Raw genomic sequence first — 22,696 nt, 5'->3', positions numbered from 1 at the left:
ACAGCCAGCCGCGTGCTGTCCCCACGCGTCTACTACAGCTCACACTCCAGGCAACGGGCACCTCCCTCCTAGGTGCTCTGCCTCCTCTTTCCCCAGGAAGGTCCTTCTCCCGCCTCCACTCACCCAGCCCTCCCAGCTGCAGTCTCCCTGGGGGTCCCTTGGGACTGGCTCTGAGCAGCTCCTGGGGCAAGTGGGGAGTAGGGCTCCCCAGCCTAAGAGTGGGGGGCCCGGCGGGGAGAATCTCTTGGCCCATTAGCTGGGGAGCTGACAAATCACCAGGGGCGCTGAGCCGCACACACCACTCGGCTTTAAAGAAGCGATGGGGTCGTTACCAGCCGATTATCCAGACACACAATCACTCACAGGGCTGGTGGTGGTGGCTGCTGACGCGGGAGGAAGGGAGGGTGGGGGAGGGGCTCAGGGAGGGGGTAGCGAGGTGGGGGTAGCTGGCATAATTTGGAGATCACTCATGTCGATTCTGCAAATTCAATAAAGTGCAGGGGAGAGAAGGGAGAGGGAGAGGGAGAGTGGGGGGATAATTTGGGAAGAGAAAATTGCAGCTGTGACAAGACGTTTATCATTCGGAAGCTTTAATTCTATTGAAATGGCAGCTGCTCAGCTCCGGGGCACAGAGCAGCCGGGAGAGGGGGAGTTAGTGGTGGGAGGGAGAAGGGGAGTTGGCGGTGGGAGGGAGAGGGGGTCCCCTCCCTGGTCCTTCTGCCATGAAAAGAGCAGAAGGTGGCCCAAACAGAGAGAGGAGGAGGTGACAGCCCTTAAGCAAAGGGTTCCAGGCTTGTGGGTCTTGAGTTGTCACCCACTCTTGCAGCAGGACCCACCATTTCCTGGGCTCAGGACAAGTCACCCCCAGCCTCCTGTGGCAGGACACTCCAGTCCCCTCCATTCCTGTCTGGGGCTCTTCATGCAACAGTCAGAACCATCTCACCCATGCCCTCTCCCCACTACCCTCCCCACAAAGGGCTAGGGGGTCCTGCAGCCCCCTCCCCCATCCCATCCCCCAAGGCTCAGGCTCCATGGCAACGGCCACGCAGACAAGGAGGCGTCTGTCAGCATCATTTATCTCTGACATCATCAATCACCGGTCGCCACGGCAACACCCATGATTCAACACAAGAGGGTCTCCCTGTCCAGCCTTTCCCTCCCTCCCTCCATCAGGCCTCAGCTGAGCCCAAAGTGGAAACCCCGTTTCCTCTGGGATCTGAGAAGTCCCAGTTCTTTCTTCCAACTCTGGATCCCAGGCTTAACTAGACAATGGCTTTTGGATCCTTGTGCCAGCCCCTCCACCCCCCCAAATACACACATAAGTCCAGCGAAGCACCCCTCAGAATTCAAACCCCTCCCCTAAGACTCACAATCACAAGGGACTGACTATGCCTCTGAGCCCCACCCCAAAGCCAAGCAAGGCCTGGAAGAAAGCCATCCTGGAGCAGGTACACATGCACACATACGCAAGCACACACAGCCAGACGTGCAGAAACAGGAACGGTTACACATACACGGTCCCGGAGCACAGACCTGCCCGTGGACACACAGCCAGCCAGACTCGCAAACAGGTCCTTGCAGCTACACACAAACCATCCTCAACCGTGAGCCCGCACACCATGGCATGCGTGTTCATGCATGTGCACAAACATCCACAGAGCCCTGCTCCCTTGGTCTTTAGGAGCATCTGAGACCCCAGCTCAGGCAGGACTCGGCCCCTGCCCTATGGCACTCACACTCCTTGGACATGCCCACTTCGAAGCACTTCTGCAGTCGGCAGTACTGGCAGCGGTTCCGGGTCACCTTGTTGATGATGCAGTTCTTGTCCCGGTGACACGTGTACACCATGTTCTTCTGGATGCTGCGGCGGAAGAAGCCCTGGGTATGGAGGGGAGGGAGTCAGGTTGTCCACACCCACAGTGGGAGCAGGGCCTGGCTACAGTCTCAGTCTAGGGGAGGAGGGCCAGGCCAGCTGCTGCCCCCAAGCGTTTGCCCATCGCCTACCTGAGCAGGCCAGAAAAGCTGGGGAGAATGATTCACCTAAAAGGATCCTCCTCAGGAGAATCCCAGTACCTGCCTCAACGCTGCAGGATGGGCAGGAGTCTTCCCCCAACCCACAGCACACACCTGACTCCTCCCTTCCAGGGAAAAGACCTCAGGGCTGCTGGTGAGTCAGAAATAGGAAGACATGGGGCCAACTGGGAAACAGCCAGGGATCTGGAACCCACACCCCTGAACTCAGAACACAGGAAAAGAAGACAAGCCCGAAGAGGCCAGGAGGCAGATACACGGACTGGCCAGAGAAATGGAGGCGAACACACACATGCACTCAGGAGCAAGGCAGAAAGACACGAGTTCACCAAGACAGGTGCGCGCTGACCCATCACAGACACAGACCCAGGCTGCCCAGGGACTCCACATACAGGCTGACCAGAGGGACAGGCGGACAGATGCAGAACAGGCCAGGAACAACCAGACAGGACACGCAGACACACACAGCCTGAGGCCTTGTGCTTTGCCCTTGACCTCCGTCCCGCACCTGGGGATAGCTACTCCAGGCTGAAGAGCAGCCCAGGGCTGCAAGGCCCAAAGCTGTGCAAATTCTGAGCCCCAACCTCTGGAGGAAGAAACACACACAGAGGCTCGGGCCCTGGGGAAAGGAGGAGAAGCCGGGCGCAGGGCTGCTAAGGACCGGGTATACCTGCACCCTGGCACCTAACATGAGGGTGGGGAAATCCAGCCAGACACTGGGGAGCCCACAGCCCGGGCACCTGAAGGGGAAGCTAAGGCAGGGTGCCTGCTCCTAACTGCCTCCTGCCAGGCTGCCATGGTGAGGTTCAGGCAGGGCCGCCAGGGGAGGCCTCCTGGGTCCCCAGCCAAGAGCCAGTCGGCAGCCAGCTCACCATGGCAACCTGGGCAGCGGTGGCAGAGCAGGCGTACGCCCTGCCAGCTGGAGGATGGAGACAGGGAAAGGAGCTGAGGCAGGAGGGGACCTCTGGTTTGAGGGAGCCCTGTACATTTATGAGGGAGGACCTATGGGGGACCTGTGGTAGGTGTCCCTGCTTGCTGCCAACTTCCACAGAGAAAGAAGAGCAGCAACTTCAGGGACACCCCCCAACTGCACACTCCCAGGACACGGAAGTGGGGACATCCCCTTGACCTCATCAAGCTGTCCTTCCCAATGACCCCTTCAACTCACCTTGCAGCCCTCACAGGCGCTGACCCCATAGTGGTAGCCTGAGGACTTGTCCTGACAGACAAAGCAAGGCTTGTAGATGCGGGGTAGAGGGGGCGGCGAGGGAGGGCTGGGCACTATCTCTTCAGAACTGCTGCTCTGGGTCTCAATGGCTAGAGAGAGAAGAGGGGAGGGGCAGTTAGAGACCTAGGTCGCCATCCTTAGTACCAAGCTCCACCCTGCCTCACCATCCCTCCTAAGAGCCTCTCCCAGCCTCACCACTGCTGGCAGGATTCAAGTCTTAAGAAAACTGGGACTCCCCAGCCAGACTCGGGGAAGGAGGCTGCCAATGAAGCCTCCAGCGCCCCATCACTCCTCCGGACTCCTAGGACCCCCACCTTCAAAACCACAAAGATACAATGATAAACCATCACATTTGTATGTGTGCCGTGACTGTGCTTGGGGAGTAGGGGTGGGGGTCACCCTGATTCTAAAGCTCTTGCCCCTGGGCGGCCTGGCCCCGTTCTCCCCCGAGGTAGGAAGGAGTTAAGGCTTGAAGAGGACATAAGCTGGGGGCAGAGGAAACTGGGGTCAACAGGATATTCAAAGCCGGCCACTCCCCCGCCCCCTCTGCTTCCGCTCCCCCCTCCACCCCATTCTGCCAGCAGCCACAGCCCCTCCTCCACCCAAACAATCCCAGGGCCAGGGACCCAAGGCAGGGGGTGCAAAGAAGAGTCACAAATGCTGGGCAGAGTAGGAGGTGTCTCCCTGAGATAGGCAGGGAGACACCCTGAATACAGGGAGAAGAGTCCCCGGGGCCCCAAAAGCCCATCATTCTGGGTACCCCCCATCTGGGGAGAGATGGCATGACAAAGGGGGTCTGTTCCCATCAATGCTCTGTCTGTCTGGCCTCAATACTATGTCCGGGTTACTACCCCCTCCCCTTCTGTTATTCAGCTCCAAGAGGGCAGCCAGGAGGGGTGACCCAGACAGCAGGGGCAGCCCTCACTGGCCAAATCCTCCCCAGTGTCTGGCTCCATGCCCATCACTGTAGGCAGAACAGGGCTAGGTTGGGTAGGGGCTATCCGTGTCCAAAGCCTGGGCAGCTAAGGGTGTTGGGTGCAAGATAAGAACCATGACCAAGGCAATCCCAGATTCCCAAGGGGCCACCCAGCATCGTCCTGAGGCCCCTACCACGTTCGAGTTCTCTTGTCCAGGGCCAAGGATGGATGAGGATGCCTCCCTAAGTAGACAGATCCCTGCCTCCTCCCATATTCCACAATCCTACCTAGCCCTACCCCAAACTCCGGCACATGAGACTGGCTGGCATTTAAAGGTGCCCACAGCTCCTGGCCCAAGCACCTTACAGACATGAGTCACATAGCCCCAGATCACATGGCCCTAAAATTGGGGCACAGAGGAAGGAAGCATGGGAACACCAGGGGCTGACTATGTGCCACTACCCTCCCCCCTTACCTGCAGACACAGTGGGGGCTGCTAGGCGGCTGATGACAGGGAACTAGGCCAACAACCTTGGCAGGGCTTTCCTGGCTCTTAGTAGTGCCTGGGCACCACTTCCCTGGCCAGCCTGGCTGACCAGCACTGCTATGGCCCCCCATCCCCTTCCCTGCCCCGAGACCAGCCTGCAGCAACGGGACAGTTGATGCCCACACCGTCCCCAGCCCAGCAGATTCTCTCCTGACCTCCCCCCGCCGTCTGCTCCTCACTCCAACACCAACTGCCCTGGCCTGGTTTTCTCCCACCTCATTCTCCCCAGGCCAGACAAGCAAATCAGACAGGCTGAGAGGCCTGAGAACAGCTGCTGGGGGGGGCGGGGTTGGGGGGCCTGGGTGAGGCCAGGAGGCAGAGGGGGTGAGCCACAAAGGAGCCCTTTGTTGTGCTAACTTTTTCCAAGACGTAAAAGCAGTAACAATAGACAATCCAGACTGGTGGGGGGAGGGGAGATCAAGGGCAAGGGGGTATGTGGAGGGTTGGGGGGGACCACGGCCTAGAATCTTGGTCAGCATTCCGACAAGCAGAGGAAGAAGGCACTGACCTCCCCACCCCTCCTAATCCACCGTTTGCCCTGGGCCCTGCCTCTCCCAAGGCCCCACTTCTAAAATGAACCAGACTGGAGAGGGAGAAAGGACTGAGGGAGATTTGGGGTACAGAGTGGGATGTCACGAGGGGAGCTAGGGTATGGGGAGTCATGGGGGATACCAGGATGAGGGGTAAACAGCTCTAAGGCCTGGGACAGACTAGAGGGCAAAGAGCCATAAAAACATGGAGCTAAAGCAAAGTCCAACAGAGGGTGTTTACGGAACTGAGAGAATGTGCTTTTTAAGATTATTTTTTGGCAGAATGGGAGAGATGACCAGAGGCGAGGACTACAGTTTAGGCTGGGCAAGGCCTCCTTTCAGCCCACCCAACGGCAGCTTGACTGCCTTGGAGGCTGTAACATAGCCTGCCCCCTACCTCCAGCACATCCCCACCTGTCACCCAGGTAACCCAGCTCTGAGGTTTCCCTGCTCTGCCCTTTGAACCCAGAGCTCGAGGCTCCACCTCCCCAGGCCTCCAGCCAGCAGTCCAAGGAGGTGAGGTACAAGGACCAAGGCGGAGGTGTGGGGAACTCTGGAATCCTCACAGCCTCTGCAAGAGTTAGGACACGGCCATAACTCCCTGCACACACAGGTGGAGGGGGGAGGGACACCAACGGGGGAGGGATTGCCCGGGCCTGGCCCCTCCCTGCTAACCTCCCTCCCCAGAGGCCCTGCCCACCAATCTCTCCTCTTCCTGCAGAAGGACTCAGGCTAGAGAAGGACCACACCTTCTCAGCTCAAAGTTCCAGCGCCCAACAGAGGACTGGAACTGACCCAGGAAGCCAGGCGTCCCCTCCCGCCGACGCTGCCAGGGTGCCCCTCCCTCGCTCCCCATCCTGGTAGGGCGGGCGGCGCAGAGCGCTCCACTCCGGATTCCCCACGCCCCCGAGCCGTTCGCAGGCTCGCACAAGGGGCCGGTTTCCTGGAGGAGATCAGCAGGAAATCAGCCGGGCCCCCGGCCAGCGGCTCCCCTCCCAATCCAGCTGGCGCCCGCTCCTCCGCAGCTCCCCTCGCAGCCCCTGGGGACGGTTGGGGAGGGGGCGTAGGGCCCTCTGTACCGCCCTTCCTCGTCGCGGGGAGAGGCGGGGGTAGCTCTGGGTGTACCGCGGCAGCGGAAGAAGGCCCCTAGCCCCGCGGCCGCCTGATAAGCATCTCCCCCTCCCCCAACTACGGGCATCCACGTGCTTCACATTCTTGGACGTCTGGGAGCGGGCGGAGGTGTGAGTGGCGGAGATTGGTGGGAGACAGATGGGGAGCCACATCCTGTGCACCCCCCTTGTCCTCTAATGCACCGAAATGAGGGCTCTGGGGAGGGAGGCAAGGTCCCTAGGGCCCTGCAGAACCCAGGAGGCCACGTCCTCCCACAGCCAACCTGCTCTTCCCACCTTCAGTGGCAGTGAAGGGGAGAGTGGAGAATTCCCCAAGAGGGGGCTGGAGGCGGCTCCAGTCACCAGCGGACTTCCACACACCCAAGGGGTCCCTTCCAAGGTGGTGGCATTGGCCCCACGTATTTTAGACTGAGTCTAGTTGCCACCCTCAGACTCCGGGTCCTTCCTGTGCCTCAAGGCAAGCCCCCAGACCCCCATCACTCCCAACCTCACAGCCTCAGGACCCGAGTCCACTGACACCTCACTCACTTATATGCACACCCACACTCAGACTACGGGAACCGGGAGCCCAGGCCTGTAGGTCTACTACCCCACCCCAGAACGGGTGTGGGGACAGGTCTCCACTTCCCCATGTCCAGTGGTTTAGGGGAAGGACTCACCAATACACTGCCTGTCCTACCCTCTGTGATCCTCCTCCCTCTCCAGTTCTGGGCCAGGAAGAGCTGAGCTGTCCCCATGGGCTAAGAAGAGACAGGGGCTGGAAACCAAGGTCTCAGATCCCAGCTTCTCTCCAGCCCTCTGGAGAGGGTGGCCAAGGCAGTGGAAGGGGTGACTCTGGCAGCCCTGCTCCAACTATCCCCCTAGGAGAGGGGGGTCTTGCTCCAGCACTGGGAGAATGAGAAAAAGGGTCCTAGAGTCATCCTCTCACTCTCTCTTCCAAAGTCAATGGCGATACCTTCCCTCTTGTGTCTACAGCCACACAGCAGATTCGGCCCTGGAGGAAAAGGTCGGGGGGCAGGACAATAGGAAAAGCTGGGATAGAAGTGGCTCTGGGAGGGTAGAGGTGGGCTGTCTGTCCATCTCAGGTCTCTCTTCTCCCAGCAAGCGGGGTGGGGTAAGTCCTTTGCCCTTCAACCTTCTCCAATCTGCCAGGGCCCCCCGAGACCCACTCCACCCCTCCTCCCTGGCAGGCAGGAGGGAAGCAGCAGGTCCGGGAAGGTGGGAGATCCTCCAGGGAAGAGCTTCCCCTCCAGCAAAGAATCCAAAGCCCAGGGGAAGGGAAGAAACCTGAGCCATCTAACAATAACCCCCTTGCGCCTGATCCCGCCCACCCAGTGTACACTGCCTCACAGCAGCGCAGGAAAATGCCCAGGTGTACACCCTGGTGCTCCGAGCTCCTGAGTGTGCACAGAGCCCTTCCTCCCAGAGGAGCTTGCACCCAGGCAGGAGGCAACAAGGAAAGAAGGTGACCAGGCTGCCAGGATGCTAGGATTCTCATCAGTGACCCTCTTATGAAGGGACAGCCCAGGACCTGGCCCTATCCCCAAGTGAAGTCAGGGTAACAAAAGGACTCGGTGGCGGAGCTGGGAAGGGATGCAGTCCTCATTTCCAGAGCAGCCCCAGACCCACAAAAACAAACTCATTCCCCAGAGAACAAACCGGATTAGGATTAGGGGGAGAGGGATTCTTCTCACCAGAGCAGCTTCTCCCCTCCACTCCTGGGGATGAAAGCCTCAAGGATGACAGCCAAGTGTCTGGGGCCAGAACAACACCCCCACAAGGACCCAGTGCCCCTTGCCAAGATGGAAGGTTAGGATGGCAGACGGGTGTCTGAGGAAGTTGCCCCTTTCTGCCACACCCCACTGTCAATACCAAAGACACTGAGTGCTCCCCTGACACCCACTCTAATGACGCAAGAGCAAGGGCTGGGGGCAGCAGCTGTCGCACAGGAAGGGGCTCTCCCTCGGGCTTTGGCAAGTGGGATCTGGGGGGACCTTCCCCCCGGGAGCAGACAAACCCACACAGACAGGACCTTTACCCCACCCTCCAGCCTGCTGTGAAGCTGTTGGATTCCAGGCAAGAAGATATAAACTGGGGGCAAGGGGCTTGGGCTTCATTTCTCCTGGAAGAAGTGAAACAAGAGATGAAGGAATGTTTCTTGAAAGAAGGAACCCTCAAAGTTCCTCAGCTCTAATCTAACAGAAACTGCACTCAGGGTTACTGGGGGGGGAGGGTGCGGCGGGGAGGGTTCAATTGTCCAGCAAGGGCAACACGGGTTACGTGAAAGGTAGAGACAGGACCTCCACTACACCCCGGGACTCTCACCCCCGAGCAGTAGTGGAAGCCCTACCGCCCACTCCCACCCTCTACAACAGCAGACTGAGAGGCAGGTACGTACAGTGGTTTGAGCCATTCCAAAGCGGAGTCCGGAGCGGGGTGGAGTACGGACCCGGGGCGGGAAGCCCCTTCTCTGGGAGCAAACAGGCCCGGTTCTGGTTATAAAAATCCACCACTAGGAAGGGGTTAGGGGTGGGACCCCCCACTTCTACACTCTCGTACATCTTTCCCCTCGAAGGCAAGAGGTCCAAGCTGGGAAGTCCTGCGCGCCGCCCCCGTCACTCAGCCGGCGGCGCCATCCGAGCAGAGCAGCTGGAGGCGAGGAGACGTCCCCTCGCCCCGACTGGTGACCCGGGCAGGGGGGCGCCCCCTGCCCTGAAGTCCCCGCGTGTAAGTCGGCCGGCCGCTCCGCCAGTCCCGGTGAAAAGCAGGGAAGTTGTGTGTGCTGGAAGCGGGGGTCCGTCGGCTCTCCCAGGGAAGCCTGGCGGGGCCCGGGAACTCAGCGGCTTCACCTCGAGGGGACTCCCGTCTAGAGTCTCGTGGCGTCCGAGGCAGAGTATCGCGGCTCCCCAAGTCCGCAGGTCGGGGGCGGGATCAGCGCGGGGCGGGGGGTCAACGAGCACTTCCTCCTCCCCGCCGGGGATCCGGGACTTCTCCAGGGATTCTCCGTGGCGAGGATTCCGGGTGGGGGTGGAGATCCCGCGCGGTTCCGCCTCCGCCAGGCCAGGGGCAACCGGCGACTCGCTCGGTCTCCGGTGGTGCGCGCCACGGCCCCCCCACCCCAGCTCTGCGCGCCCCCTCCCCTCCAGGTACCACCCCCTTTCCACCGCCCCGCCCCGTCCAGGCACCGCCCCTGGCTTAACCCATTCCCGGCGGGTCCGGGGGCAGCCGGAGAAACGCAGGGAACCGAGAGGGAGAGGCGGCATGTGGACAGGCAAGTGGGGGCAGCCTGGGAAGGGGGAGGAGAGGAGAGGAGAAGGAAAGGGGAAAGGCTCCAGAGGAGGAGTACACAGAGTACAGAGGGAGGCCGAGTACAGGGAGAGGAGGGGGCTGTGAGGGGACAAGGACGGAAGAGGGGCGGGCGTCTTCCCTTGTCCCAGTTCCGGCTCCCAGGCTCCCTCAAGGTTTGGTCAGTCCCTGGCCGAGCGAAGCCATGGTGGAGGAGGTGGTGGGGCGGGGAAGAGGGGGGTGGTCCCGGTGTCCTCCCCTTAACACACACCCCCACCCAGGCCGGGCCTCATTTGCCTAATGCAATGCGGCTGAACTCTCGCTGAACTCGCCTGGCGGCGCCTCACCTCCGAGTGACCCACCCACCGCTGCCCGTGACATCACCCGCTCGCCAGCCCGCCCGCGGGGCTCGCCCGCCAGCCCCCTGCCCGGCCGAACCGGGCCACCTCCCCCGGAGACGCGGAGAGCGGCGGCAGGAGGCGTAGGGCCGGGGCGCGCGGGGCCAAGTGTTTGGCACCCGGGTGTGACATTGTGCAGCTCGGGCGCTGTGTCGGAATGAGACACCGGCTTGTGTCATTGTCTGTGACATCATGTGTGACTGCGGCCGCCGGAACCCGACGCGGCAGCGCGGGTGCTGTTGGCACAAACACAGGCAGAGGGGGCTCTCCTCCCCACGCTCTGCGTGCTTCCGGCGAGCAAAGCCCCGCCCAAGGTGTCTCCCCGCTGGGGAACCAGTATTGGCCCCTGGTGCACTGTCCAGCTCTGGAGAGATAAAAGGAGGAGCTGGTGCCTTCTAGTTGACTACTTCATCCTAGAAGCCCTCGGGATGCACGTTTCACTGGAAGAAAGGCCTAGCTTGGGTAGGTCCCTAGAAAGAGGGGATACCCTATTACCCCCACTCTCTAAAAGGAAGGATGGAAATGTACATGCTACCCAAGGATATTCTTCTAGAAGAAGCCTGGCTCTTTATATATGTTGTCATTTTATCCTCACAGCAACTCCAAGAGATGTTTTACAAATAAAACAGGTCTTAGCAAGGCTATGTGGGTTGTCCAAGATCACAGTACTAATAATAAAGAGTACAGCAGGTATTTGAACTTCCTGCTGCCAAAGCCCATGTTCTTACCAAGCTAGGCCGATTCAAGGTATTTTTCTGAGCACCTTCTATGTGGACACCCTGGGGAACCTGCCCTTATAGACCTTAGGGAGCAACAGCCATTAAGCAAATAATCACTATATACACACACAATTGCAAACTGAGATAAATGGTATTCTGCTCTGAAGAATTAACATAGGTACCTAATTTAGGTTGAACTAAATTAGGGAAGAACTCAAATAAAACAGACCCACCATAAGAGAAAGTTTATAAGTCAATCAGGCAAAGAGTAGAAAGGAGTGTAGTTCCAGTTAAAGGGCGAGTCTGTGCAAAGGCCCTGGGGTTACAGAAGTTGGTGAGTTCATTGAAGGAACTGGCAGAAGGCTAGAATGATGGAGCACAAAATTCAAAAGGAAAAGGTACACAAGACCAGGCTGGAGAGGTGGGCTCAGGCCAGACCAGGGGGCTTATAGGCCTCAATAAGGCTTTTGGATTTTATCCTAAATGCAAGGAAAAGCCATAGAAAGGTTCCAAGCAAAGGAAAGATCAGATTTACAGTGTAAAAAGATCTTTCCAGCAGTTGTGTGAAGAATGGATTATAGGAGGGCAAGAGAGACCAGGTAAAAGCTACTGCAGCAGTACAGGCAGCAGACAAGGGTGGCTTGGCCTAGGAAACTGGAAGTGCTGATGGACAGAGGAAGGTGGATTCAATAGATATTTTAAAGGTACAAATAACGTGGGGCGGCGGGCGGGGGGTAAGAGGTATGGGAAAAGAGGTGGCAAAGAGACTTGTGTGTGGCTTATGCATCAGTGAAGTTCCTGAGACTGCAAAGCAGAGAAGTCCACTGGGCTGCTGGGCAGGTGGATGTGGGGCCCTGAAGTGCAGTCAGGGCTGCAGATGGAATGCTGGGGTCTGGGGGCAGGTATGCAAATCTTGACAGTGGATGAGACTAATGGGGAAGAGGACAGAGTGCTTCCGTGCCCTCGGGATCTTTCAAATGATGGAGCAAGGCTCTGCGCTCATAGCTGCAAGGCGCTAAGGGACCTGAGGCTCTGTCCCTGCCATCAAAGACCTTGTGGTCAGGAAAAGATGTCCCAAATGATTACAGCTCACGGCAGGAACAGGGGAGAAGCAACTTCTTGGTAGCGAGATGAGTGTTGTTAAAAAATAAATAAGGACCCACAGGCATTCTAAGTAGGGAGGCAGAGTGTGGCAAGGAAGGGGGAACATCTGTGAAGATTTCTGGGAAGAGGCGGCATTCAAGATGTTCCTTGAAGGATAGATAGGATTTCCGGAGCTGGAGAGGAGAAGCTAGGGCAAGAGGCCCGTTCTGGGCAACAGCAAGGTCATGGGGCAGGTCAGAGCAGAACACAGTGTCCTGGGGCAGTGGGAGAAGTGGGAAACAAGGAAGGCTCTGGCCCGCAGCTGGGGCTGGGGGGCCTCCAGTGGCAGCTGTCTGCAGGCCTGGGGCCCCATCCTGCTCAGCCTTATCCCTCCCTCAGCTCCTCAGGGCTTTGCGTTTAGTAAGCCCTCAGCAGGTGCGGGCCAAACTGGCCCCCACTTGTGCCAGGCAGGGCCCCCTCCTGTCCCCAACCCCATCTGGAGGGGACAACAAACAGGAAATCATGAGGCCCAGTGCCAAGTGGACACTGGCTCCCAGTACAGAGTGGCGCCATCCCCCAAGACAGTGCCCAGCTCTACCATGCCCCTCACTATCACAGCCTTGCTGGGTATGTGAAACTCACCAAGGGCCTCAGCAGGAAGCGGGCGACCATGGCCTAACAGCAACTCGCCCAGCCAAAGACAGATTAGAAGTTTTGCCTTTTTTTAAATTTTTATTTATTTATTTGAGACAGAGTCTCGTTCTGTCACCCAGGCTAGAGTGCAGTGGTGTGACCTCAGCCCACTGCAGCCTCCACCTCCCAGATTCAAGCAATTCTCATGCCTCAGCCCCCCAAGTAGCTGGGATTACAGGTGTGCACCAGCACGCCCAGCTAATTTTTGTACATTCTGTAGAGATGGGTTTTCGCTATGTTGCCAAGGTTGGTCTCGAACTCCTGAGCTCAACCAATCCTCCCACCTCGGCCTCCCAAAGTGCTTGGATTACAGGCATGAGCCACCATGCCCAGCCTTTTTTTTTTTTTTTTTTTTGAGTCCAAGTCTTGCCCTGTTACCCGGGCTGGAGTGCAATGGCGCGATCTCGGCTCACTACAACCTCCACCTCTGCGTTCAAGTGATTCTCCTGCCTCAACCTCCTGAGTAGCTGGGATTATAGGTGTGAGCCACCATGCCCAGCCAGAAGTCTTACTTTAAGGAGGAAGAAAGAGTTGGAGAGAGCTTGGGTGACCTGCCCGAGGCCACACAGGAAGAACTGTCCTTTAAGACTCCTGCCCATGGAAGGCCCTTGGTCTGTGGGCTGGTTGAGGTTTCCAGCAACCCAGAAGTCAAAATGGGGAGGGGAGCACCTCTATTTCTGACAGCCAAAGGTTGAGTGGCCTCCAATCAACCCTGGGAGGCGCAATCCCTGGCTGTGCCCCAAATCCAGAGAGAAGGAGGAGGAAGAAGGCACTGCCCCAAAATGACTTAAAGATGGAAACCACGTCCTCTTCCCACAGACACTACTCCCTCAAAGGGCAGGCAGGCCTGCACTGGTACAGCCCCATAAGCAACACATCCCTTGGCATGGGGTAGACACAATACCTTGGCCCTGACCCACCTAAAAGGAAGACGAGCTTCCCTCCCTGAGTCCCCTCCCCCCGTCCATGCTGGGATCTTGTCCAGAGGGAACCTGTGCATTATACTTGCTGGCAGATAAAAGGTGAGGGACCCCATTTTCATTAAAAACTCCATGTCATGTTCTTTTGTCTGACTCTACATTTTGGACTCCAAGAAAGGCATTGCTAGGCAGCACTCCCTCCGCCTGGGCTGTCCCTCCTATTGTCCAGGGAAAGAGTGGGAAGCAGGGAAGGAGGCAGGATGCACAGACTGCAACAGGGAGGAAGTGGCAGAGGATAGGAAGAAGGGAAGGACACAACCTCCTCCTTTCTGTCTTCTGCTGGGGCTCACCCAGACCCTTGGGCATTCCCTAGTCTCTAGGCACACGAAGCAAATATGCAGCCACCCTTTTGGGGCTCCCATCCCCGGCTCCTCCGTTGATGGCTTGCAACTTCTTTGCCTCTATCCACAAATTGAAACAAATTAAGAATAAGAAATGTGGCTTTTACACTCTGTTCCTTCAGTGTCTGGAGATCGGGGGGAGGGTGCCTGCTGAGTTCTGCAAACTCCCGTGGGCTACAGAGGGCAGATTTGGGGGTGGGGATGGTGTGAACAGATTGTATCCACAGCTTCCAGGACAGGATGGAGATCTGGCCCAGGCCCCTTATCTTTCTTTCTCTCCAGCCTTCAGGATCCAAAACAGAGAGGAGGGGGTATGGCTTGGGCCTTCCCTACGCCCCCTACTGGGGAAAGGTAGGTTCTAAGGCAGAGAAAGGGCCTCCACAGTGGGGAAGGGGGTTTCAGTCAGCACTAAGCCCCACCCCCCACACTTCCCACACCCAAGAGTGTGCCCCACGATCCTCTCTCAAAGTTGCCTATCTAGATGGTGGAAAACAGCCCAGCTTTACAATCCTACAGTCATGATTCTGCAGTACTTTAACCTCCCCCAGCACTGTGTCCTCTGTGTAAGTGGGGATAATGTCCCTCTTCCAGGATTGCAGGAATTAAAATTTGTAAAACACAGACAAAGCCCCTGACACACAGTAGGTGCTCTATAGATGTTAGCATCCCATTCTCTCCAGCTCCCACCTACGAAGGGTCTGGGTCCCGGCCGGGCACAGTGGCTGATGCCTGTAATCCCAGCACTTTAGGAGGCCGAGGCGGGCAATCACAAGGTCAAGAGATCGAGACCATCCTGGCCAACCAACATGGTGAAACCCTGCCTCTACTAAAAATACAAAAATTAGCTGGGCGTAGTGGCACACACCTGTAGTCCCAGTTACTTGGGAGGCTGAGGCAGGAGAATCGCTTGAACCCAGGAGGCAAAGGTTGCAGTGAACCGAGATCGAGCCACTGCACTCCAGCCCGGGTGACAGAATGAGACTCCATCTCAAAAACAAAACAAAAAAACAACAACAACAAGCCGGGCACGGTGGCTCACGCCTGTAATCCCAGCACTTTGGGAGGCCGAGGCAGGCGGATTGGGAGGTCAGGAGATCGAGACCATCCTGGCTAACATGGTGAAACCCCATCTCTACTAAAAATACAAAAAATTATCCGGGCATGGTGGCAGGCTCCTGTAGTTGCAGCTACTTGGGAGTCTGAGGCAGGAGAATGGCATGAAACCGGAGGCAGAGCTTGCAGTGAGCCGAGATCACGCCACTGCACTCCAGCCTGGGCAACAGAGTGAGACTCCGTCTCAAAAAAAAAAAAAAAATTAAACAACAACAACAACAAAAATAAAGGGCCTGGGTCCCATGGCACCAGGTCACATGCAAGACACGGAGCTAGGGGTATTAGTCGATGATCTTGCCTAATTCACAGCCCTCTGAGGTAGGTTCTGGTAATATTCCAGTTTTACAGATGAAGAAACATGTGCAGGCCAGGCACGGTGGCTCACGCCTGTGGTCCCAGCACTTTGGGAGGTCAAGGAAGGCAGATCCTTTGAGCTCAGGAATTCGGGACCAGCTTAGGCAAATAGGCCACATTTTGAGGCCCTGTTTCAAAAAAAAAAAAAAAAAAGGCCAGGCACGGTGGCTGATGCCTGTAATCCCAGTACTTTGGGAGGCCAAGGCAGGCGGATCACCTGAGGTCAGGAGTTTGAGACCAGCCTGGCCAACATGGCGAAACCCCGTCTCTACTAAAAATACAAAAAAATTAGTCCAGCGTAGTGGCGGGTGCCTGTAATCCCAGCTACTCAGGAGGCTGTGGCGAGAGAATCGCTTGAACCTGGGAGGCGGAGGGTTTCAGTGAGCTGAGAGATTGCGCCACTGTACTCCAGCCTGGGCGACAGAGAGGGACTCCGTCTCAAAACAAACAACAACAACAACAAAAAAACATGCTCAGAGAGGTTATCAGCAAGTCATACGTGACATAAATGTCCAAGTTGTTGTTGTTTTTGAGACAGGGTCTTGCTCTGTCACCCACCAGGCTGGAGTGCAGTGGCGTGATCATAGCTCACTGCAGCCTCAACCTCTCAGGCTCACGCAATCCTCCCACCTCAGCCTCCCGAGTAGCTGAGACTACAGGCATGCACTACCACACCCGGCTAATTTCTTCTCTTTGGTAGAGGCAGGGTCTCACTATGTTGTCCAGGCTTGTCTCAAATTCCTGGGCTCAAGTCCCTACCTCGGCCTCCAAAAGTGCTGGGATTACAGGCACGCACCACTGCACGCAGCCAGTGTCTTAAGTTTTATTTTATTAAACCTTTTTTTTGGAGACAGAGGCTCGCTCTATCCCCCAGGCTGGAGTGCAGTGGCATGATCTCAGTTTACTGCAACCTCTGCCTCCTGGGTTCAAGCGATTCTCTAGCCTCAGCCTCCTGAGTAGCTGGGATTACAGACACGTGCCACCTCGCCCAGCTAATTTTTGTATTTTTAGTAGAGATGGGGTTTCACCATGTTGGCCAGGCTGGTCTCAAACTCCTGACCTCAGGTCATCCGCCCGCCTTGGCCTCTCAAAGTGCTAGGATTACAGGCGTGAGTCACCACACCCAGCCCAGTGTCCAAGTTTTAAACTCAGCACTAAATGCCTACTCCACAGCCCCCAGTCAGACCCCTTTGCCCATGGAATTCCCAGGGTGAACAAAAAAGGCAGATCAGTTCTCCCCTCCAGCCAAGAAAGGTTAAGAACCCAAACCAAAGACCACTCCTCTTTAAACACTCTGTGCCCTAAGTCACGCCCCCTCCCAGCCCCAACACCAACACACAGACAAGCTGACTGTCCCTCCTCAGCTCTGGATTTAATTCCCCCAAAACACACTCAGCTCTCTAACCCTCTCACCCAATACACACAAGTCATTAATCCCCTTCCCAACACACACCCAACCGTGACCCCACCCCCAAAACACACACAGCCCTGACCCGTAGTGCACACAGAATCCCAAACCTCCACAGTAAACACCAGTCTTCAGAGACCAAGCCCCAGGGGCCGGTTTAGGGGGCGGGGAGAATCGCCGGACCATCTCTAGGGCTCCCACCCTGGCTGTAGCACGACAAATACACAGCCCTCCCCACAGTGACCTGGAGAGGATTTCTGTTGGTCCCATAGGCTACTAGGTCTCTGAAGAGCACACCCAGGCCACCTAATGTGCTGCCTCCTCCCCACCTGGGGAAAGGGATGAGGGGGAGGAGGGACCCAACACCTTTGTTTGGTGGAGAATGGGAGGAGGAAGCCTCATCAGCAAGAATTCCTACAAAAAGGGTGTGGCGGACTGGGGCATACCACTGCCCCTGCAGGAATGGAGGACCATGGATTGCCACCTCTCCTGGGAACTGCCTCACCCTCAGCACCAGCCCTAAGGCCAGGCGAGCAGGGAAGGCTAAACTGCCTCCATCTCTGAGGCCAGGCATGTGATAATTTTATCTGCCATGCTTTCCTACCCAGAGCTCAGGAGCTCTGTCCAGCAGGCAGCCCTGGCTCTGCAGGAGGGAGATGCCAGGCTCCCTCAGACCCATGGCCACACCTTGTCCCAGAGAAGAGGAAGGTCAGCGAGAAGCTCAGAAGCTAAGGGTCTGGGCAGGGAGAGAAGTTGTTGTTTACTAGGGAGAGGGGAGGGTCAGGGAAACCAAAAGGCTCACAGAGGGAGGGGGCAGGAAGGGGGCATTGCCTAACCTGGGTGGAGAAAGCCGAAGGCTACACTTGCCTGAAATGTGGGCACCCCACCCACATTTGGGGAGAAGGTTACCAGGATGGGAAGCCTTCCCCACCCACCTCTAAGAAAGAGGAAGAAGCTTGCAACATTGAGGGGAGGGGAGGGCAAAGCATTTGCTCCCTCTGGCCAGGATGGGCAAGGATGGGGCCAGGCCCCAGCCCCCACCTCCAACCCTCCAATGAGCCCAGGCTCCAGATGGACAGAGTGTCTGGGAACTCTGTTGCCATCACCTGGGTTAGGACAAGTTGTCCACAGGCACCAGGTCGCAGGTCCCCAACTCCTCCCCCCTCAAAAATCCTACCCTGAGCTGGGTGCAGTGGTACATGCCCATATCTCCAGCACTTTGGGAGGCCAAGACAGGAGGACTGCTTGAGCTCAGTAGTTTGAGACCAGCCTGGGCAACATGGTGAGACCTTGTCTCTATGAAAAATCAAAAAATCAGCCTGGTGTGGTGGCACACACCTGTAGTCCCAGCTACTTGAGAGGCTGAGGCAGGAGGATGCCTTGAGCCCAAGAGTTCAAGCCTGCAGTGAGCTATGATCATGCCACTGCACTCCAGCCTGAGAGACAGAGTGAGACCCTATGAGAAAAAAAAAAAAAAAAAAAAAGCAAGCCAGGCACAGTGGCTCATGCCTGTAATCCCAACACATTGGGAGGCTGAGGCAGGCAGATGACTTGAGGCCAGGAGTCCAAGACTGACCTGGCCAACATGGCAAAACCCCATCTCTACTAAAAATACAAAAAAATTAGCTAGGTGTGGTGACACACACCTGTAATCACAGCTACTCGGGATGAGGCATGAGAATCACTGGGAGGCAGAGACTGCATTAAGCCAAGATGGTGCCACTGCACTCCAGCCTGGGCGACAGAGGAAGACCCTGTCTTAAAACATAAAAATAGCCAGGCGCGTTGGCTCATGCCTATAATCCTAGCACTTTGGGAGGCCGAGGCGGGTGGATCATGAGGTCAGGAGTTCAAGACCACCCTGGCCAATATGGAGAAACCCCATCTCTACTAAAAATACCAAAAGTAGCCGGGCGTGGTGGCGTACACCTGTAGTCCCAGCTACTTGGGAGGCCGAAGTGGGAGAGTTGCTTGATCCCGGAAGGCGGAAGTTGCAGTGAGCCGAGATCGCACCACTGTACTCCAGCCTCGGCGACAGAGCAAGACTCTGTCTCAAAAAAATAAATAAATAAATAAAAATAAAACCCTACCCTGTTAGGAAGCAAACACTCTTCTAGTTCCAGTGATCCAAGTCCAGAATATAAATCACAGTCTCTTTAAATGCAGTGAATATTCTACAAAGATACACCAACACATTCCCTAGTAGCCCCAAACCCCAGAGGCTGGCCTCTCCCCATCACTAACACAGACTATAGGACCACACCAGAATCAGAGTCCCCAGACTCCATCCATCCCACACTCCTATATGAGGTGGACAGAAGAGACAGCAGAAACAGAAGACGAAGGTTTGATAAGGGGTGGCAGGAGAAACTGAGGCGGCACCTGCCTGCCCCCTGGCCCCAGGGCATAAAGGGTGGGGAACATAAAGAAACACAGACATAGAGTCCCTGCTCCTGGTGGCTGGTGGAGCCTGGGAGGGAGGAGGCCACAGCTAAGCCAGAGGAGGCGATCCAGGAAGCAGTGGTGGTGGTGGGCACCCAGCCAGTGCGGGCAGTGAGGCGCCCAGCCAGGGCCTGCCCCAGGGACAAAGAGACTCCCTGGCTCCGGGGAGAGAGCGCTGCCCCCACACTGAGAAGGGGGCACTGACCCAGCCCAGCCAGGCACATAGGGCAGTGGTGCCAGGCAGCTTGCCAGCAGCCATGAGAGGGGTAGTGGGTGCCCAGGGCAGGGTGTGCAGTCCCTACTGGTCAGGAGAGGTGGGGACACGTTTCCCAGGTCAGCAGCTGACCGGCCGGCCAGCCAGCAGCCCATGGCCCATTCTGCTGCTTCCACCCCATCCCGTCCCAGGCCAGGCCCGGGCTCCCTCCTCCCCCCAGCCCTGGCCTGGCGCCCAGCTGGGCCCTGGGGGCCAGAGTTACTGTAAGCGGCCTGGCAGGCCCCAGCCCTGGACTCTGCCAGCTGGCCAGAGCTGCCGCCACCTCCCACTACCTGGCTCGGCCAGCCGGCGAAGGGTACTGAGACCCCTGCCCAGCCAACGAGTGACCTCCATGGCAGAGGGTGGAGGCAGAGAAAACACAGGCCCTGCCAAGACCATGCATGCGTCCGAGGCCAGAGTCCAGGCCAAGTGTCCCCTCCTGGGACACTCACCCTATCCACCCAGCTAGACCGTGGGCCCCTCCCTCTCATCCTCCCCATAAAGGGAAGCACATCCTAGCATGGCCAGGGGTGGAGCTGGCAGGGGGAGAGGTGGGGTTCCAGCCAGCCTTCCTCAGTCTGCTCCTTCAAGCCCTTTCCCTCAGAGGCACTGAGTGGGGGTGGGGCGTAGGTGGTGTGCTGCTCTCACTCTAGGTAGAGCTGCCATTTCCATCAAATGTCAAGAGGTTTGTTTACCCACCTCCAGCCTGTGTGTCCAGTCCTTGGAGCTATTTATAAGGCCCCAACAGCAGAGCACAGAAGAGGGGTGCGAGGGCCACTGCAGGCCAGAACAGCTTGGTTTCATCTCCCCCTCTGCCACCCCCAACTTCAAACACAACCACCATGATCAGCATATATGCCATAGGGCTTTCATTTTTAAGACCTCAAATGATGGTCACCCCAACTGGAGAAGACCTTGCCGCTCACCGTGCCTTCCGCTCACAGCAGAACAGATGTGCCCAGAGCCCAAGCTCTGAGGCCTGCCGCCCTCCACAGTCCCCTCCCACCGTCCACAGTCCCCTCCCACCCTACCCCCCACACCCAGACTTACTGGCTGGGGATGGTGTGCTATATCCACTAACTGGAAGCTGGTGCTGGAGAGTGGTCAGAGCGCCTGGCGGGGAGAGTCCACCCAGCATAGGGGGGAAGAAGAAGGCGTAGGGAGGCACCGGGTACCCATTGAGGTGCCCGCCCCCAGGTGTCGGGCAGGAGCTGCTGTTGCTGGCCATGCCAAGCGGCCACAGTCAGAAGGGAGGCAGACAGTCTGGCAGGGGACTCTGGTGGGCTTCAGACCACCCCTCCTCGGGGCATGGGGCCTGGGCCCAGATGGGGTTTGGGTGGTCAGCCCACCCACCCTGTCCTGGAGCTGCTGTCCAAAGAGGGCAGGCTAATCTCAGTCTCCTGGAGCCCCCACCCTAGCTGGGGGCCAGGTGGGTTGGGGGATGTCTCAAGAGCCGGTCCTTTGGTCAAGCAGTTCTGTGAGCTGGCACTTTTCCTGGGAAGGTCCAGAGCTGGCCTTCAGGGCACCAAAAAGGATGCCACTCCTAGATGAGCCCCAGCTAGGTGGCTGAGGGGGCCATGTCCTGTGATGCTGCAGAAAAAAGAAAGACAGGTGAGTGGGCACTGAAGAACAGGCACACGGGCATTCCCCGTAGAGCTCCCCAACCTGGGCTGCCGGAGATTTTCCCGTGGCACCCAGCTGAGCAGACAGCTGGCACCATGCCTGGCTGGCAGAGACGACCTGGAAGCAGGGCCCAGACGCTGCTGGGGGTGGCAGGATAGCACAGCCAGGCTGGGGAGACAGGGTCAGAGCCCAGAGCCTTGGAAGGCCTCTCACCCACAATCCTGAGGGGAAAGGGTCCACAGTGCCACCTCAAGGGATCACTGCAGCAGAGGCGGGCAGCTGGCCCTCCTTCCCCCAGTGAGGGTTACCTGAGGTCAAGATGCAGAGAACGTGTGCTGGGGGGGAAGAGGGAGGGGGAGGAAAAGCCGCTTCCCTAAAGCATTGGCACTTCTCAGAAAAATGACTCCTGAGCCAGGGGGCCCCTCTTACACCACTTCCCCCCCAGATCCAAGCCCCAGAACCCCAAACGGGTTTGTCCCACAGGCCCTGGGAGGAGGCCTATTTACATACACACTAATAGGAAAATGGGAACCAAGGACTCCTAGGTATCACCTGCAATGCTTAACAGCACGGCTAGTCCAGGGGTAGGCGATGTGTAGGAGGGCAAGGACTGCCCAGGAAGCCTCCTACCCCCAGGCAATGAAGGAGAGATTGATCTCAGGGTTCACCCACATACTTCTGTCTGCAGAAGCAAAACACATGAATTGGGGTGGGAGGTGGGCAGAAGGTGAAAGGCCAGATGCCCCCTTCACCAGTGTGAATACAGATCCACACCCTGTTTGAACAGGTGGCACCAGAGGATATGCACAGATAATACCATGGGGTAGAGACAGAGACAGAGATGAACCCAGAGATTCCACAACACAGTGAGACAGATAGGCAGCAACAAGAGCAAAGAGAGAGAACACGAAGAACATATCCATACGAGGACAAGAGGATGTTTCAAATCCATTTTGGGTATAGGTTATACATAAATACATATGCATGTATTTATATATGAAAAATACATATATGAAAGACAAAAGAAAAGAGACAGACAAAAAGAAATATGGCCAATCAAAAGCACAATGAGGCTGGGGGCGGTGGCTCACACCTGTAATCCCACCACTTTGGGAGGCTGAGGCAGGTAGATCACCTAAGTCAGGAGTTCAAGACCAGCCTGGCCAACATGGCAAAATCCTGTCTCTACTAAAAATACGAAAGTCAGCCGGGTGCGGTGGCTCACACCTATAATCCCAGCACTTTGGGAGGCTGAGGTGGGTGGCTCACCTGAGGTCAGGAGTTTGAGACCAGCCTGACCAACATGGTGAAACCCCATCTCTACTAAAAAATACAAAAATCTACTAAAAAAGTAGCTGGGCATGGTGGCGGGTGCCTGTAATCCCAGCTACTTGGGAGGCTGAGGCAGGAGAATTGCTTGAACCAGGGAAGCAGAGGTTGCAGTGAGCTGAGACCACACCATTGCACTGCAGCATGGGTAACAGAGCAAGACTCCATCTCAAAAAAAAAAAAAAAAAAAAAAAACCACAAATACAAAAGTTATCCAGGCGTGGTGCACATGCCTGTAATCCCAGCTACTCAGGAGGCTGATGCACGAGAATTGCTTGAACCTGGGAGGCAG

General features: G+C 57.1%; 1 protein-coding gene across 6 annotated transcripts in view; it reads right to left on the bottom strand.

Moving 5' to 3' along the window:
- Positions 1-22,696, bottom strand: part of RARA (retinoic acid receptor alpha) — a 48,539-nt gene that overhangs the window by 6,000 nt on the left and 19,843 nt on the right. For 3 of the 6 annotated variants that reach the window (XM_032163543.2, XM_032163544.2, XM_058445644.1), the window contains exons 2-4: positions 20,503-21,042; positions 3,200-3,348; positions 1,737-1,878 (exon numbers count right to left, since the gene is read on the bottom strand). In XM_032163543.2, coding sequence (XP_032019434.1) covers positions 1,737-1,878; positions 3,200-3,348; positions 20,503-20,680 — 469 coding nt within the window. In that variant the 5' untranslated portion in view covers positions 20,681-21,042. Of the gene's footprint in view, positions 1-1,736; positions 1,879-3,199; positions 3,349-3,454; positions 3,574-8,781; positions 9,485-10,034; positions 10,261-20,502; positions 21,043-22,696 lie in introns of those variants that run through there. The other 3 variants (XM_032163548.2, XM_032163545.2, XM_058445645.1) reach the window with 3 other exon arrangements.

The sequence above is a fragment of the Hylobates moloch genome, unplaced genomic scaffold (genome assembly GCF_009828535.3).
Source record: "Hylobates moloch isolate HMO894 unplaced genomic scaffold, HMol_V3 SCAFFOLD_10, whole genome shotgun sequence".
Taxonomy (NCBI): Eukaryota; Metazoa; Chordata; class Mammalia; order Primates; family Hylobatidae; genus Hylobates; species Hylobates moloch.
Note: the sequence above shows the minus strand (reverse complement) of the source record. Positions and strands in the feature narration are given on the sequence as shown.